General features: G+C 37.0%; 1 protein-coding gene across 2 annotated transcripts; it reads left to right on the top strand.

Moving 5' to 3' along the window:
- Positions 1–407: 407 nt before the first annotated feature.
- LOC103944833 (calmodulin-interacting protein 111) lies at positions 408–8,937 on the top strand. 2 transcript variants are annotated; one of them, XM_009355293.3, is made up of 11 exons: positions 408–914; positions 1,017–1,175; positions 1,588–2,432; positions 2,958–3,162; positions 4,044–4,251; positions 5,153–5,631; positions 6,002–6,428; positions 6,606–6,686; positions 6,909–7,099; positions 7,180–7,362; positions 8,268–8,937. In XM_009355293.3, exons 1-10 carry the CDS (start codon positions 636–638, stop codon positions 7,318–7,320), a joined length of 3,015 nt encoding a protein of 1,004 aa, XP_009353568.2. In that variant the 5' UTR covers positions 408–635; the 3' UTR covers positions 7,321–7,362; positions 8,268–8,937. The 2 variants fall into 2 exon arrangements, 1 of the variants encoding a protein (XP_009353568.2); XR_007259473.1 differs by lacking the exons at positions 7,180–7,362; positions 8,268–8,937 and having other exon boundaries at positions 6,002–6,432; positions 6,909–6,977.
- The last annotated feature ends 9,492 nt before the right edge of the window (positions 8,938–18,429 follow it).

Raw genomic sequence — 18,429 nt, 5'->3', positions numbered from 1 at the left:
TAATAAACTAAGAATTACCCTTTTTTTTGGTTGCACCATGTCATATTCTTAGAGATAAAGGTAGAAGTATGTCAATGCAAATGTCTAATTAGCCATTAGATCAAATCTCAATAGCTAATATTTAAACTTTTTTTGTCATTCAGTTTTACGATCTAGTGGTATTCCTCACTTGGAAGTGAGAGGTCTTAAATTCAAATCTCGTGGATGGCGAATTCCATACCAAATTAGGTTGCTCAATGTGTGGTTTAGCCAAACTCTTCCTTCCCTTAGTGTAAATATATTGATGTATTAAAAAATATATATATATATATTTAATTTTTTTTTTTTTGGGGAGATATATTTAAACTTTTTTTTGGACGAAGCTATTATTTAAACTTAGCTTAAGTTACAACCGGGTATTTTCAACCTAGTAAAAAAGTTAAAACCCGACAATTTCAGTTCCCTTCTCCCTGTTCTTCCTCTGCCGCCAACCCAGTACTTTTGACTCTACCGCCACGCCAACCACTCGAATTCTTGCTGCCAAGTGAACTTCCGGCCATCGGGATCATTTGAACTCGAAAGACCCATACTCTTTTGACACCGTCTCCCGAACACAATCAACCTTGTTAGCATTGTACTGTATCCACTATCTGCAGATGCCTTCTGCAAAAGGAAAGAAGCATTCGAAGACCCAATCGAGGCTATCGAATTCTTCCGACAACTTCTCGTCAAATGGGTCGCTTGATTTCGAAGAAACAGAAGAGGGTTTTGCGAGCTCCATCGAGCAAGCTTCGATCAAATACCCATCTCTGATTGCTAAGTCTGCTTTCGTTGCCCGAGTCGCCGACGTTCAGGACGACCCCAAAAGCTGCAAAATTTGGCTCTCAGAGCCTTCCATGGTTGCCTCTTCCTTCACTCCTGGCTCCATTGTTTCGGTAAAGTTTTGCCTTTTTGTTTGGCAAAGCAATTCAAACGAGTGTTTTATTGTTTTGTGTTTGGGTTTAATTTTCGGTGTTTCGGCATTGGTTTGATTGTAGGTGTCGCTTCCGAGCTCGAAGAGTAGATATTCAGATGGGTTTCCTCTCTGTTCATTAGCAGATGAATGTGCTAGAACTTTTGGGATTGGTTCTTGTGGGCAGTTGGCTAATGAAGCAGGGAACTACTTTGCTCTTGCTACAATTTTTCCATCTTCTAAGGTTTGAATAACAACTGGGTTACTCTTTTTCCTCCTTTTCTTTCTATTATGTGGAACCTTATTTGATATGGCAATTGCGAAAAACGGGTTCAAGAAAAAGAATATGTTTAGGAGATGCATTACTATTCAATACAGTGTAAAACATATGACATTAGTATGTGTCTAAACTCTTGACGGTAAATACCTAACTACTAATCTCCCAAAGGGTGCTTCCAAACTATGGTGATTTTCTAGTTTGAACTATAATGTTGAATTTGAAAATGGCATCATGTAGTTAGGGTCAGAAAAAATTGAAAAATTATCGAATTAGTTTGGTACAATTTGTTATGGAAACCTTTGTTGGTTAGTTGATAAGTTTTCCTGCCTTTGGGAATCTGAAGTTTCGAATTATAGTGGCTCATGTTTTATCTCAGGTTACGAAGAATGAAGTGCTATTGTCTTCAAATCTTTCAAATACAATTGGTTGTCCTCCATCAGGCAGGGTAATATTCATCCACTCTGTACAAAATCAGTTTGGAGCTGGTCTTCTGGGTAAGTCAGGAAAACCACGTAGCACCGGAGTTGATTGCCTCTCAATATACGACTGCAATGAGTTAGTTTTGGAGATTGTTCCTTCTAATAATAGATTAACCATGAACAATACCTCTGTCAACATTTCCGCTGAAAAATCTTACCATTATTCTGAAAAGGGAATGGCTGCATCTCCTAAGACACCATTGAATCGATCAAAGCTAAGTGTGTCGAGTACTAGTCCAGTAACTTCACCTCGACGTGAGTCAGTAGCAGGTGTAACCATTCCCAATGTGTCATCTGTTAATTCTTTTGATGTTGAAGAGGTTTTAGGGGATGACAGTACCAAAAGACTTCTGCAGACATGTGCTACTACATGGTTGTATTCTCGCTGTCTACTTTGCGGAAATTTTGTCACCATCCCAATGCTCTCACAACTTTGTTTACTCCGAGTGATTGGTGCTAAAAGTTTGTCAAGCTGTGATGCTAATGATTTGCTAAATGAGGCTTCTAAAGTAGTGGGCTGTGAACATGATGCTTTTCTAGTGAAGCGAGAAACAAAATTATCTTTCCATTTGCCATCAAACCAAGCATCTAAAACTCCACAGAGAAGAAATCTATCCAATTTGGAATGTAATGATCCTGCCGCTAATACAGGAGATAACATTTCAAGATTGGGGGGTCTTTGTAAAGAATATGCAGTTTTGAAGGACATCATATTTTCCTCCTCTATGGACACTTTGTCAAGGTATGTCATATGACATGTTATTTGTTTCTTAATATTTTTACTGAAGTTTTCATGTGATGCTAAACTTTTGGGTTTTCGCACATTATTTGTTTCTTTCTTGTTTAATTTAAATACTTCTGGTTTTGGCGGGCGGGTATATTCTTTTGATATAAAGGCTATTAACATGTTCAAGGTATGAGCTGTCTGGTTAATTATAAGATTGTACTAACCATTTAATGGTGTGCTCCCCCATTCATAAAGAAATCTTTTTAAGGTAAGCTGTCTTTCTAAGTGGAATCTGTCAGCCACCAGTGATAAAATTTCTAACTACTAAGGTATTAGAATATCCTATGATGTATATATTGAATGATTCGGATGTAGGAAATATATCTGAACAATGGAAAATATAAGAAATGTAATTGTTGTCTTCCACAAGATAACCAATTTACATGTCCATTTGATGAAACATCTGGTTTTGGTGTGTTCATAAATTATAACCAGTCTTTTTTAGTACATTTATTTATGCATATATATTTTTTTAATTAGTCTTGGTTTACGAACTACAAAGGGAGTGCTTCTTCATGGTCCTCCTGGTACGGGAAAGACTTCTTTGGCTCGATTATGTGCCCATGATGCTGGCATTAACTTTTTCTCTGTCAATGGACCTGAACTTGTGAGTCAATACTATGGAGAAAGTGAGAAAGCTTTGCGAGAAGTTTTCGAATCAGCTAGCCAAGCTGCACCTTCTGTGGTTAGGTTTCTTCTCTGTTTCAGTTTTCATGCGTTGTATTTTAAGGGTTCATTATTATTTTCTGGTTAGAAATTATTTTAAGTTTTAAATGATGCAAACATACAAATAAAATTATGCACACTGTCATTCAATTGTTCAATTCTTTATCTTTTGGCATTTGTCACTGAAATTTGTATGCTTATTAAATTTGGAATCTAAAGTGATTTAATATTGTTGATTACTTTTGTATATCAAAACCTAACATGCTCTTACATACTCTCTTATGTGTAACTTTCAAATAGCATGGAGTCAAATGCCATCTTATGCTTGTAGAATGTAACTGAATACTGGAAAAGGTGCTCTCCTAGAATTATACCAAATATCTATCATCTTACAGCAGACAAGGGCTTGATTTCTATAAAGAATTATCACCGAAGCTTTAACTTTGAGGGATTTTGCTAAGCCATAAATCAGCTGAATACTTAATAAAGAATTATTCAACTTAGAAGGTTTTGTTTAATAAATAAGGTATGCAAGCAAGAATCCCTTTTGTAGACTTACTTTGGAATTTAGGGAAGTATCCTTTTTTCTGTTATTTTGTCAGATTGGAAAGCTTCTGTTTTGTAGCTCGTCAGAATTCTTTTTGCTTGATGGTTTCCCCTAGGATTGAGGTGTTGCTCCAGATTTATGTACAGTTTAGTTTAGAAGTGGATTCCTTGTTCACGTATCTTGTACTGTTTAAGATCTTTAATGAAGAGTTGTGTTTTTATAGGTAGGTACTTATATATATGCAGGAATGGGGTTTAATAAATTTGATTATGTTACCAAGATTTTGCCTTTGTTAAATTAGTTATTTCAATACACATATCTATATTGTCTTCTCTAATTAGTTCTTTCCATAGGTATTCATTGATGAGCTGGATGCTATCGCACCTGCAAGGAAAGAAGGAGGTGAAGAGCTATCTCAAAGAATGGTTGCTACACTGTTGAATTTGATGGATGGTGTAAGTAGAACTGAAGGTGTACTTGTAATTGCTGCTACCAACAGGCCTGATAGCATTGAGCCTGCACTCAGACGACCTGGAAGACTTGACAGGGAAATTGAAATAGGTAATATGAAGTTTTTGTAGTGTTGATTGTATTTTGTCATATACAAAACCTTTTTAAATAATTCCGGAGTTATACTAGTAAGAAAACCATAGGTATCCATCTAATATGTTGGTCTGTTAGAGGTTTGACAAACTGATGGGAATTCTGGTGGTCTTCATCCTTGTTTTAGGCTCAGGTGCAAATGTCATAATTAGTCTAGTTTACTTCCTTGGGTTTGGTTTTAGATTGTTCACATTCGGCCTTTAATTTTTTTCCCTATTGATCTGAGACTGCTAAAAGTTGAATAATGTCTAAATAATTATTTAAATGGAGAAAGACATCCACACCCATGCATACACACAGCGTTTGTGGATCTAGATAATAAAAATAAATATAAAAAAAAAAAAAAAAAAAAAAGAATTTTCATTAAATATTTTTGTATACCAATGGATTCAACACACAAGCTCTTAGACCAGCCTACACTAAAATCTTTCAGCAAGAAATACGCAAATACAAGGCTACTCAAAAGGGGATTCTCCCTTCTGTGCCCATTTTCTATTCCCTTTTACCGTGACCATTTAAAACCTAATTATATCTGGACAAAAATAGTTTTGTAATATAAATAAAAAAGAAATGAAACTGCTTGCTTAAACAACAAAGCTTCCCTATGAACTACTTGACCTGCTCCCACTACCCACAAGGTATCTCACAGCCTTATCTTCTAATGTTGATACAATCTATATATATTTAATTAAAATTGGTTTCTAACTTTCAAATTTGTAATAACACGCTTATATTAGAAGAGCAATCCACACTGGCCTATGAGAAAGGTAGTTACTACAAATACGGCCTATGAGAAAGGTAGTTACTACATATACCAGGACATGTAATTATTATTTTTGTTTTGAAAATTAACATTCAGGTGTGCCATCTCCCAAGCAACGTTTGGAGATACTTCATTCTCTTATCGGCGAAATGGAGCAATCTCTTTCATACGAGCAAGTTCAACATCTTGCTATTGCTACACACGGTTTCGTGGGTGCTGATCTGGCTGCCCTTTGTAATGAAGCGGCCTTCAATTGTCTTAGACGTTATGTCAAATCGAAATACTCTGATGATTGTTTGCACCAAACATCTATTGCTGATGAAGATTGTTCTAACGGTCTAAATGTACCTGGTTTCTCAAAAGATACGACAGACATATCGATGGATTACTCAGATTCCAGATCTTCATCTGTCTCACATTTGGATTTTTCTTTAGAGACATCCTTGCATTTAAAGGGAACAATTGGAGATGGTGATAAATTTCTGAATGACATTGAAGGAGAATGTGTCTTGAAAGTGACTTTTGAAGATTTTGAAAAGGCCAGGATGAGAGTGAGGCCCAGTGCCATGCGGGAAGTAAGTTTAATACTTCCATGTTTCCAGGCAGTCATTTATGTTTAGTATATGTTGTGTATCAAGCTCCAGTATGCCTAAATTATCTTAATTAAGTGAGGGTTCTTTCTCTTTATGAGCCCATCGTAGAATGCAAGACCAGATAGCAAATGGCTTGCTTTTAGTACAAATTATTGAATCCAACCGCTGTTAAACAACTACAAGTACCTACAAGTTATTTACTGTCTCTCTTTGGATTGACGTTCCTATAGAATACTGTCTTGAGTTCAAATGTTTCACTGTTATTATTATCATATCATGTGCCATATTTTTGACATATTAATTTCACTGATGTAACTACTCATACTCCTAATCTGTTCCCTTAAACTTCTAGGTAATACTTGAAGTTCCGAAAGTTAATTGGGAAGATGTTGGTGGTCAAAGGGAGGTAAAAAGTCAGTTAATGGAAGCCGTAATATGGCCTCAAAAACACCGGGAAGCATTCAAGCGTATCGGGACTCGGCCCCCGACAGGGGTCCTGATGTTTGGTCCTCCTGGATGCAGCAAAACCCTTATGGCTCGTGCTGTAGCTTCTGAGGCAGGGCTGAATTTCCTTGCTGTGAAGGGTCCAGAACTTTTTAGCAAATGGGTTGGTGAATCTGAGAAGGCTGTGAAATCCCTGTTTGCGAAAGCAAGGGCTAATGCTCCAGCAATCATATTCTTCGATGAAATTGACGGGCTTGCTGCCATTCGTGGGAAGGAAAGTGACGGAGTTTCAGTTTCGGATAGGGTTATGAGTCAGCTGCTTGTTGAATTGGATGGTTGGTAACGGTTCTACATTACTCAATCCACAATTATAAGCTTTTTCTCTTTTTTGTTTGTAAGGCTTTTTTTTCTTTTTATACAATATGTAGAATCTTTATTAGCCAGGATTCTAACTTAAGCAATCATCATTTTTGCTATTGAATCTCTGACTTGATCTATACTGTTAAAATTAGGTTTGCATGAAAGAGTTAATGTAACTGTTATTGCTGCTACAAATAGGCCAGACAAGATCGATAGTGCCCTTCTGAGGCCAGGTTCTACATCTCTCTCTCTCTTCTCTTTCTACTTCTCCTTCTCCCTCTCCAGCACAAACACACACAAATACACATTTTCTGTATTCACGTTCACCCACCTCATGGGTAGCAGGTGCATTCCTGTAACATGTTACACGCAAGATGGATGAGTTTTTGTAAGTGTCTTTCTTTTCCTCCAAAAACTTGAAAATTTCCCTGAGAATAGAATTCTTTTTTCGACAGGACGCTTTGACCGGCTGCTATATGTGGGACCTCCAGATGAGACTGATCGGGAAGAGATATTTCATATCCATCTGCGTAAGATACCATGCAGTTCTGATGTCACAATATCTGAACTTGCTCGTCTTTCAGAAGGCTGTACCGGTGCTGATATATCGTTAATCTGCCGAGAAGCAGCCGTTGCAGCTATGGAGGTTTGAATATTACTTATTTTATTGCATGAATTTTGTTTCTCTGAATCAGTTCATCAATCCATGATTATTTATTCTATCAGGAGAGCCTTGATGCCTCAGAAGTAAAAATGCAATATTTAAAAACTGCAATTAAACAAGTGAAGCCAACAGAAATTCATCTTTATCAAGAACTATCCGACAAATTTCAAAGACTTGTTCTTTCTGGCACAAAAGAGAACTAACCTATCTGGAGGGTGTGAGTGGATAAGTATGCATCCCATATTGTAAGCCTTTCGTCTCTGGCCTACTTTGTATTTTTGTAATTTCTTATTTTGGATGATATGCTGAAAGTCAATAAGCTCTAGAACCTGTTAGTGTATTATTGATCTTAATCCAGACCCTGTTGAAGTTATTTTTGACTTTGGGATCAGCCTGCTATAGCACTATTCTTGTTGGATGTTTTTGGAGTATTGATTAATGCAAATTCTCATTCCTACTATAATAAATCCATTAGTGACCGGGGCGTTTAGGACAGGAAATGAATTTGATATTATCTGATCTTAGATTTACGATACATGTCATTCTATGTACGTGACATCATGGTAGGGTGGACTGCAGTACTAATAATAATACAGAATGGTCCTTAGGGAGTCAAATTTACATGTCTGTGAGCATTGTTTCAGAAGTTGATTAGCATAAATCCTAAACTGTTTTCCACTATTGTTGCTTCTATACTATTTAACCTTCTTAGTTCTTAGTTACCTCAAAATGATTATCTGCCATTATTGGCAGAATCCCTCGTTGAAAGTTGAATAGTCACTCCAATTAGGATGTCTTCGCTTGTATGGAGTTGAAAGATCTGTTATGTGAAAAGATAAAAATAAACAGAAGAATCATCCAAATTCTTTAAAGGACAATGTAGTTTGGTAGTTCACAGTTTGTACACGAGGAACCCAAGCTGGGTTTATTTCATCTCTTTTGCATGAGGATTCTTATGTTTAATTGTTATTTTTGAAGAATATATACTTATGTACGATATGGATATTTGTGATGCATTCATTAACTTCTTTACCCTCACTCCCTCTCATCTAGGTTCGTGTAGTTTGTCTGCACGTTTTTCTGTGTGTGAAATATATCTCCTATTGAGAAATCAACTAGCTAAATGGTTTTCTTTACTATGTTTAAGCAGGTATAAGCATCTACCCTAATGTTCCTTCAGCATTTTCTTTACTAGCATCACTCCTGGCACTCTGAGAGTAGTCGCGCAAGTTTGATGCATCCTTGGCTCCCCAAGTATAGAAGGTTATGCCTAGTCTCTGGGGGAGGTTGAAGCCTTGGAGAATCCTTCACATCCTCGAGTACCATAATAGGCTCCTCCGTTGAAAGAAATGCATGCGTGCCCATCGTTACGGAGTTTTACGGAGTTGATTGTAAATTTGCAGACGAGGCTCTCATTCCTTCTTATATTTGCTGTCAGTGCTCACCAGTGAACTGATAGGTTCCATCTGAATGTTATGTGCATTCAGTTGTGCTGTGATTTGAACGCGAGGGGCAACGGGTCCTTCTGGTCTAGGATTTCTTCTGCAACCCAGGAAATCTGTCATCGTCTCTACAAAAACCATCAATTTTGGCAGTGAGTGTGGTTCTACGTGGACAAAAGATTTTCTGTTGAGCTGGCTAGCATATGAACCAATGTAGAAAATAGTGATAAAAATAGAACTTTTGTGCTTTTTTATTCTAAATTTATTGGACTTCCATCATATGGTTGCTTAAGAGATTTGTGGTCGTAAAGCGTTTGTTATCAAAGTGGTTAAGAGCATTAACCGAGATCTTAGAATAAAAATCGGTTTTGTATAGTACAGTATCCTTATTGGAAGAAACCGAAATTTGAGGAGTGATGGCCCAGCTTAGTGGAGCTTTGATGAAGTATTGAACAACTTCACAAAACAAATCTCGAAAAAAACTATATTCCCAACGAGCCCTTTATCATAATCTGCGATAGAAGTGTAAAGTGCGTAATATTGTTGGAAATTATATACGTTGTTGTAGGCTTTTTTTTTTTGAGGGAAAAGAGAGGGAGAGAACCCGCGGTAAGGAGAAGAGAATTTTTCATGCTTTATGCCTTTATTTATATTAACAAGGGAGAGAAAAACTTGATTCAAAAGAAATACAAGTTGTACAAGGAAAGATCTTCTAAATCTCATAGGATTTTTATATATAATCGTTTAGGATTTACACATTCACACTCCTAATGAATTTAGGACTGCAACACTTTTCCTTGAGTGTATAATAGATGGTGCATGAGGTGTTCACGTGATGATGTATAAATAGTTGATGAAGTCTTCTCCTCTAGTTGGCACAATGAGCGAATGAGAGTCTAAAAATAAACGGAAAAATGTATAAGTAGTAAAACTCACAAAACTTGGCTATGGTAAAACCCAAGGTAGGATAAAACCCATAGTCTAAGTAGAAAAGTGAGAAGTAGCAATAAGTTAATACTTAAAGCCTTTAGAACGCAAGTAGAATGCACACAAGGCATGACCAACCTAGGATGGTTGCCTAGTTGAAACCTTGTCAGGTAGCAAAAATTCAATGGGAAAATGCTCCTAATCTAAGGGGAAAATAACATATTAAGGTCAAGTGAGTATACTTCTAGATATTTCTCTTGAGTTTGACAAAACTTCCAAATGAGAACTACCAATTTCCACATACCAAACAAGCTTCTGAAATGTTGCCTTCGGTTGTGATTTCGTATAGAGGTCGGCAAGGTTGTCTTGGGATCGGATTTTCTTGACTTCAATCTTTTTATGCTTCACTAATCTGATGTGGGCACAATATGATTGGTGTTGAGTTTGTTGATGTATCACGTCTTGGTCTTGTTGAAACACGGTGTATTATCTTATGGATCATTATTGGAACTCAAAGATGGATGAAAAACTGCAGGTACTTCATATATGCTCAACAAGAACTCTCAACCATATCTCTCACGTGTGGCGTGTGAGGTAAGGTAAGCTTGGAATGATTAGAAGATTTCACAACTACGGTCTATATCATGGACCTCTAATTATTGCAGCATCCCTAATGATAAAGACATAACCATTTGGGAACATGTCTTCTACAGGTTTTATAATATCGTCAATAAGACCTATGTCGAAGAACTACCAGAACTCATCAATGGTCAGGTCGAAGTCAAAGAACTTGCTCAAGTTGAAGAATCCCACCATCATGCGAATCACGTTTGGAGAACACTAGACAAGAGCGCACTTTATGGAGCAAATTACCTTCTAGAAAAAGCACGGCATAGGAAAAGTGAACCTTAGCACGCAGTAGTAAGGATCAAACTTGATGGCTTTCTTAGTTGTCCTACGGCATGTTCATGGCTGCTTCTTTACTTCGCACGTCTCACGCGAACCCTAAATGGAATTACGTGCCTGAATGTCTCAAGAAAGTTCCTAAATAGCTCTTTGGAATTAATCTTGATGTTGTTGCCTTGAAGTAGCCTACCTTACTAGAAGATTTGCCTTGATGGTACAATGGCAGAGGATACTCATCACCTTTGCGACTTGAGCGAGACATACTCAAAGAATTCCTACATGGAGGACATTAAAAAAAATATATATATTAAAGAGGTACTTGACAAAAAAGAAATAAAAAAAAATACATATAAAGTAGCACGCCAAGCCTCAACCCAGCTTGTTGCCTCCACGGACTAGCCTGCAACACCCTAGTGCCTCAGCCAAGTCAACAAGAGGCATAGGCCTTTACTTCTTTCTTTCGGACAACGCAAAGGCCCAACAGCAGCCAAGTTTCTTTCTCTCTCTCATACAACAGGTCAAGCCCTTAGGCCCAACTTTTTTCTCTTGCTTGCCAAGCCCAATCGCGGAAAGAGGCCTCGCGTCTCTCTTCCTCTCTCATAGGCCGAGCCCAGCTCATTCATTATCAGCGTCCCAACCTTCTTGGTCCGCTCTAACCATAGGCCGAGCCCTAGTTGTAACATCCCACATTGCCCAAGGGAGAGGATCCTCTAAGCCTTATATGTATATTCCCATCTCTACCTAGCACTAGGCCTTTTAGGAGCTCAATGGCTTTGAGTTCCATCGAAACTCCGAAGTTAAGTGAGTTCATGCGAGAGCAATCCCAAGATGGGTGACCCACTGGGAAGTTCTCGTGTGAGTTCCCAGAAACAAAACCGTGAGGGCGTGGGCGAGGCCCAAAACGGACAATATCGTGCTACGGTGGAGTCAAGCCCGGGATATGACAATTTGGTATCAGAGCCAATCCCTGGCCGGAAGTGTGTCGACAAGGATGTCGGGCCCTTAAGGGGGTGGATTGTAACATCCCACATCGCCCACTGGAGAGGATCTTCTAAGCCTTATATGTATATTCTCACCTCTACCTAGCACGAGGCCTTTTGGGAGCTCACTGGCTTCGGGTTCCATTGGAACTCCGAAGTTAAGCGAGTTTGCGCGAGAGCAATCACAGGATGGGTGACCCATTGGGAAGTTCTTGTGTGAGTTCCCAGAAACAAAACCGTGAGGGCGTGGTCGAGGCCTAAAGCGGATAATATCGTGTTACGATGGAGTCGAGTTCGGGATGTGACACTAGCTCGTCGACTTAAGCTAAGCCAATGCCTAGCCCTAGCTAGCCAGCCGTGCCGCACCAACTTCTCAACTTCTTGACGAGCCGAGTCCTCTCTACAGCAGTCCCGAGCTGCTCCTAGCAGCACCGTGGCTTCCCAGCCATGCCTACCCAAGTTCGTGGCCCCTACCGAACCATTTTATCAAGCCCAGAGGCTCCAAAAAAATAAAGAAGAAAGAAAATTAATTTTTTTACCTTGGTGTAGCACAGAGAAGAAGGGACGATGAACAACTATTTTCAAAAGGAAGCAAAGAAGAAGGCTAGGGATGAGGAATAAATTTCCTCTGGCTTTCTCTCCTTCTTGTTAGGATAAAAATTGTTCTCCAAATTTATTTAACCCCCTGCTCAAGGCATTCTTAAATAGGTTTTGGTGGCAATTGGATTCCCTTTCCTAGAAAGCCCTATTTCTAAGTCAAAGTAGAAGATCTACATCAAATTGGGAAATAATTCTCTACTCACCTAAAGAGTATGGGATTTCTACACCTATTGCCTTTTTCTGCTTGCAGCCGAGCAGGTGTGGGGCATTTGTGGAGCCAAAAATAATTTCAAAAGTGCAAAAGGCGACACAAGGACCTTTTCTCAAGAAAAATAAGATTGCCCTCTTTAAATAGGCGGGCTTATCAAATATTCCCATGTGCAGCTCAGCATCTCTGAAGGTCTAAGTAGCAGACTACGACTGCTTAAAACTCTCATGCTCGAATTATAAATCTCATGTTTAATCCATTCTCAATTGAAGATCAGCTCCATCAAGTAAGGAATCATCCTCATAACCAATCAAGGATACTTCCACCATTATCTCAAGATATTATCTCCTAATTAATATCGTGGGAATATTAATTCCTCATTCATCCTACGGATAACATAACCTTAGCCAATGGGAAGTCGCAACATATAACACAATACCCTACACCTAGGTCGACTACCTCCCTATAAATTTTCATCTCCACCATATTTTGGTAAGCTTTGGCTACTCATACAAACCCTAAACACACTCTTTTTAGAGTTCCTGACTTAGGCATCGGAGGTCCATTGGCCAAACCCCCCCTCACCTCATATGCGCATGAGGATTTGGTTTTGGATCAAAGATGTTAATTGTTTTGTAGGTACAAATTCGTCAAGACTGAAGATGGCGGATTCTTACAACCACAAAATTCATGATAAAGAACAATTTTTAAGAGAGCTTCTAGACCCACCCCAGTGTCCGATTTCCCCTCCCACATTATAATCTCACCTACCATGAAATGTTAAAAATATAAAATGTTATTTTTTCACCCATTGTTATTCCAAAAATGTGCCCTAATATGCTATTTCCCACCTAACTGTTATTCCTAAAAAAATGAATAGTTATTTGCCCAACAACAAAGTATCCTCAGACGATAACTAAATGACCCTCCAAATACTCTACTGCTGTGTGATTATTCAATCCAATAACTAACATCAATATCTGATCATCATCTATTTCTAACTTCTTACCTCTTAATTGTAAAGGGCATCCACACTTTTTCGTTCTAGAATTTCTTCTATCCTCATCCTTTATCTTTTCTTTCTGCGAATTTGACTTACCTATTGTCTCTTCCTTTCACAACTCAATGTAAGTCTAAGGCTCATTTCACTTTTTTTGCGCCCAACCTATTATTATATATATTTTTAAGGTCCTTATGATCATTTTAAAAATGACAAATTTGTAATTTAAACTTTATTAAAAAGTGAATGGGGAGATAAAACATTAGGATGAGAATAAAGACACTCATTTCTAAACGAACATCTACCTTTTAACATGGAAAAAGACCATTTGACCCCTATAATTTGGAATTTATTTCACCATTTGGTCCCTGCTATGGTTTATGATAGGTCTGACAATTTCTTACACGACCCGTTAACACAACACGGAAACGCATAAAAATGAACGATTCTGATTGTTGGCATCACATTCCGATTTTTACAGTTAATTGAAAAATGAGTCAATGTTATATAGTTTCTAGAGACTTTATAAACTCCAAGTAATATTTTTACTAATCGTAAAAATCTGAAAATTATATTAACGATCTGAACAGCTCATCATTCTGTATCCGCTAGAAAAAAATTCATGTTTTCAAAAAAGAAAATCTAAATAAATGAAATTCAGTGGGATGAATGGACCTTAAACATATGACAATTAACGGTTAAATTTAAATTTATGGTTTATGGGATTATGGTGGCAAATTTCGAAGTTGACATCTTCACAAAAGTTGTAGAGCTTGCCATTACGAGCATATATATATATATATATATATATTAAATATTTTTTTACACCTCTACATTAATTAAAAAACTACTTTGTAGGAATGTACTAATATTTTTTGTATTATGCTGTTATTTTGGGGTATGTAATACTTGAAAGACAAATGTGTTTTATGCTTTAAAGTAATATTTATGTGACAATGTGGTATGTAGAGATAATAATTCAGTATTATGTTTTTCATTTCATTATTTATTGATTTAAATTTTGTTTTCTTTAATGCGTAAGGAGTTGAGTCATATTACCGTTAATATTAATGGGTTGATTTCGAGTCGAGACATATTACTCGTTTATTTTAACACGTGTTACACGATACGACCCATTAAAATATGGGTATGTTAAGAAAACAATACGACACGAACGCCAAGTCTAGTTTACGAGAAGATTGAACTTCCTTCACACTTGGGCTGCTTCATCGTCATGACATCACTCCAAATTTCTATATGTGATAAAAGATGGAAGAATTGTGAAGTGACTTCTTTGTATTGCAAGTTGCAATAACATGCAGAGTGAGCAAATGGGTCATCCAACTTCGTTTTCCAAAGAAACATGCAACTTTCCATTCATTAATTTTCTTTGCCTTTGAGAATCCCATAGATTTCAGTAATGGTGAGTATGAGGTGTTAGAGAGGATGAATCCAACATAAAAAAAAAAAAAAAAAAAAAATAAAGACTTTATATATGCTTATATGTAATTAGACTACTTCTATTATTACCAATTGGTTTTAAATTGGAACCTAAACTTTCTTATCATAGCAGATTGTCCATGTGTTAAGCTCAACGTCACTCGTGCTCCACGTGGTCACATATCAGATTATCACATGGCCACACGTGCTCCATGTTACTTGATTGTGTTGTCCACATGTTAGGCTTGAAATTTTGTCACACATGAAGGGGCGGGCGTGTTGAGAATAATTGGGTTACCGGTAATTAGGTTACCGATTATATTGTCAATTAATTTTATAATACAAACTTTCTTCTAAGGCTTCTTCGGTACAATGATAGAGGTAAGATCATGTAATGAATTATAAACTCAAATGTCTTAGATTTAAAACATTATAAAATAAATAAATTTACTTGCTATGTGATTTATAAGTAACTACATGTCTTCGAGGCTCATAACCTCATATATATGATGAAGAAACCAATTGTAGGATTTTTTTTTTTTTTTTGATACAATTATAAGAGATATTTTACTCTAAGGTTATGATAGGAGAAAAGGGAATGAGTTAGCAACACAATTAGTCTGCTAAGTATTGAATTCAACTAACACAAATTACTATAAGTATCAAATTCAAACACAAACTTTTGCACATCATTGTCATGTATGATTCATATCTTTCACTTACAAATAAAGAAAAATGCTACTAAATCAAAATATTAGTTGGTATGCTATCTTTCCTAAAACAAATATAAAAAAAATTATGTCCTCATCATACGATGGAATAATTAGCAAAAAAATAATTAGCAACAGGGTGCTTTCAATCATACGATCTAATAATTAGCAAAAAAAAATAGTATTTAATCACATGGATTGTTGCAGAAATGGGATATTTTCCACAAATCTAATTTCATATAAGAAACTTAATTAGCCATCTGGTGACAGTTAATCACATTCGTATCAAGATTCATCGATCAAGTTGACAAGAACACACCTGTGTGTCCCAGTACAAAATAACTCAGAGGCGTGGCACTTACTCCACCCTATATATCTATAACACAATAAATTAAACAACTGGAGGAAGAAGAAAAATGGGAGATATTGGTGCATGATATGATACTAAACCTCACCAACTACTGAAAAAGCCACTCGCACAACTCAATGGCAATTTCTTGAGCAAGGGCTTCCATGTCACGTTCATCATAAACTCAAGACGTACACGAAAATTTCAGCGACCGGGTCAACCACAATGAGTTCGTGTGGAATCCAAACGGAAGGGTTTCTATGCATGTATCTTAGGCACATGAATAACGTAGCATCGAAGCCCCTACTTAAAAAGTAAGAATTTGTCCATCAAACAACCATGATAATTGACAAGTGCGATTCTTGATTTCTTGTGCTTGTATTGTCTAATTCATCATGTTTTTGCATCACGTTAACTCTCGTTGGATAGGAACAATACAAGCACTTTGCCAAAGAATAAATCTACGAAGATCATGTTTTTAAATTATATTTTATAGATATGGTAGTTAATAATTGAATATTAAAAAAAAAAAAACAAAACAAAACAAAAATTAAAAAAAAAAAACAAAAAATCAATACAAGCACAAAAATGTTGAAAAGTCTAGTGGGTAATGAATGCCCACATAGAAACTGAAGACATTGGGTAGTTTTTCAATGCCCATAAAATTAATCTTGACTTGGGAGGTGAATGAAGTTATATTGTCAAAGATGTGTGCTTGGAGTTGCTCTATAAATAGAGCACTCCGTATGCTTTCAATATTGAGCAGATAGAGAAAGAGAGGAGGGAAGAGAAAGAAAGAGAGGAAGAGGAGAGGATAGAATAAATAGAGTTATCTTTGTACTCTTATTATTCAAATTATAATGAAAGCACTACTGCTGCCCGAGGACGTACTCCAGTCACACTGACTGTAGAGGAACCTCGTAAATTTTGTGTCTTGTTTTATTTATTCCACTATACACACATCGTCGATTTTACAACACGTTATCAGCACGAAAAGCTCTCATGTCAGTGGAAAGCATAACGCCATAAATCCGGTGAAGCACTATCCACCTCTCACCTCCGTCATCTAAAATCTCACAGAATAAAAGGTATGTCCATTTTTCGTTTCTCCCACTGCGCCAGAAGCGCCCCACCGAATTCCGATGAGAATTGAAATTTACGACCTGAAGTCGTCACGAGATGAGAAAACTCGTACTTGACAACTGGTTTCCAGAGATCCAGAAGAATCTCATTAGACTTGGAAACCCAGATCACGTTGTTTTCGACGGATCTTGAGAACTCCCATGAATACTTGGTTGTTTGAGATGGTGATGGCAAGAATGAATCCACACAGGCCTCCCTTTCTTGTGCCTCCATCAACTCCACTGTCATCTATGTCTCTGTAAGGAGGTTCTTGTTTAACGATGCCATGTTCCCTAGGTCATGCAAGAACAACGCCAGTCTCTAGTAGCCTTTTGGATTGAATTGAATTTGGGAAACCTTAATAACTACCCAGCTGGCCCTGCGTTTCGAGACTGGCAGAGACAGAGAAGGAAAAAAAATAATAGAAAAGGGGGATTGATAGAATGGCAAGGCACATGTGAAGAAGAAAACAAGGGATGTTGACTGCAACATAAGAAGAAAAAAAAAATATATATATATATATATATATATATATATAAAAGGATTTGAATAGTGCATGACACCATTTGGTCAACATAATATAAATGGTTTCTGTTGGTGCATGGCACCATGCTGCAGAAATAAGAAAAGTAACAATAATAAGGTTTGAATAAGTGTTGGAAAAAGAAAGAAAAATAATAAAAGGAGGTATGATACTTCTTGTTATTTATGTGAATTGGTGTTGGTTTAAAACCATTTCACAAGTTCTATTTACTTTAAAGCAATTTATTTATCATGGACGGTTGTACCGCCTACTGCTTTAAGTTTTGATTTATGTGAATGGTGCTGAATTAAAGCTCTTGTCACAAGCTTTATTTACTTAAATGCAATTTATTCATTATGGCTGGAATTACCGCCTATTGCTTTAATTTATTTATTGTACTTCTTTTTGTTACGATTAGTACATACTGAACCCGAAGTTCCTTGATCAGATTAGAACCTGCAGTTTCTTGATCCTCATCATATAAAAATGATTGGACTTGAAGTTCCATCAAACAAAAAGATCGGGCATGAAGTCCCTTGATCCTCAAGATCAAGACATGAAGTTCCTTGATAAGTACCTTAAGTTTGAAGAGCCAAAGTGCCTTAACTTAATTGCAATAAAAGCCATAAGAGTCTCAGTCTACAAACTATTAAATAAGGACCAGAAGTTCCTCATGTCTATACTCAAAATGGTTTAGCAGAAGCATTTATTAAGCGGATGAAATTGATTACTCGCGCTCTGCTCACGAAAATAAAATTACCAGTTTTTACATAGGTACATGTCATTTTACATGATGTATTATTGATTTGGTTGAGACTTGTTGACAACCATCAATACTTCTCAGTACAACTTGTGTTTGGGAACCAGCCAAACATTATACATTTACGAGTTTTTGGTTGTGTTATCTATGTGCCTATTGCACCGCCACAATATACTGAAATGAAGCATCATTGCGGATTAGGCATTGATGTTGAACATCATCTATCATTCAATATTTAAAACCCTTGACTGGGGATATATTTACCGCGTGGTTTGCGGACTGTCATTTTGATAAGACAATTTTCCCGCCGTTAGGGGGAGAAAATAACTTTGTTCCAGAAGAACA

This window comes from the organism of the source record quoted next, unplaced genomic scaffold (assembly GCF_019419815.1).
Source record: "Pyrus x bretschneideri cultivar Hongxiangsu unplaced genomic scaffold, Pyrus_bretschneideri_v1 Contig26, whole genome shotgun sequence".
NCBI classification, from domain to species: domain Eukaryota; kingdom Viridiplantae; phylum Streptophyta; class Magnoliopsida; order Rosales; family Rosaceae; genus Pyrus; species Pyrus x bretschneideri.
Note: the sequence above shows the minus strand (reverse complement) of the source record. Positions and strands in the feature narration are given on the sequence as shown.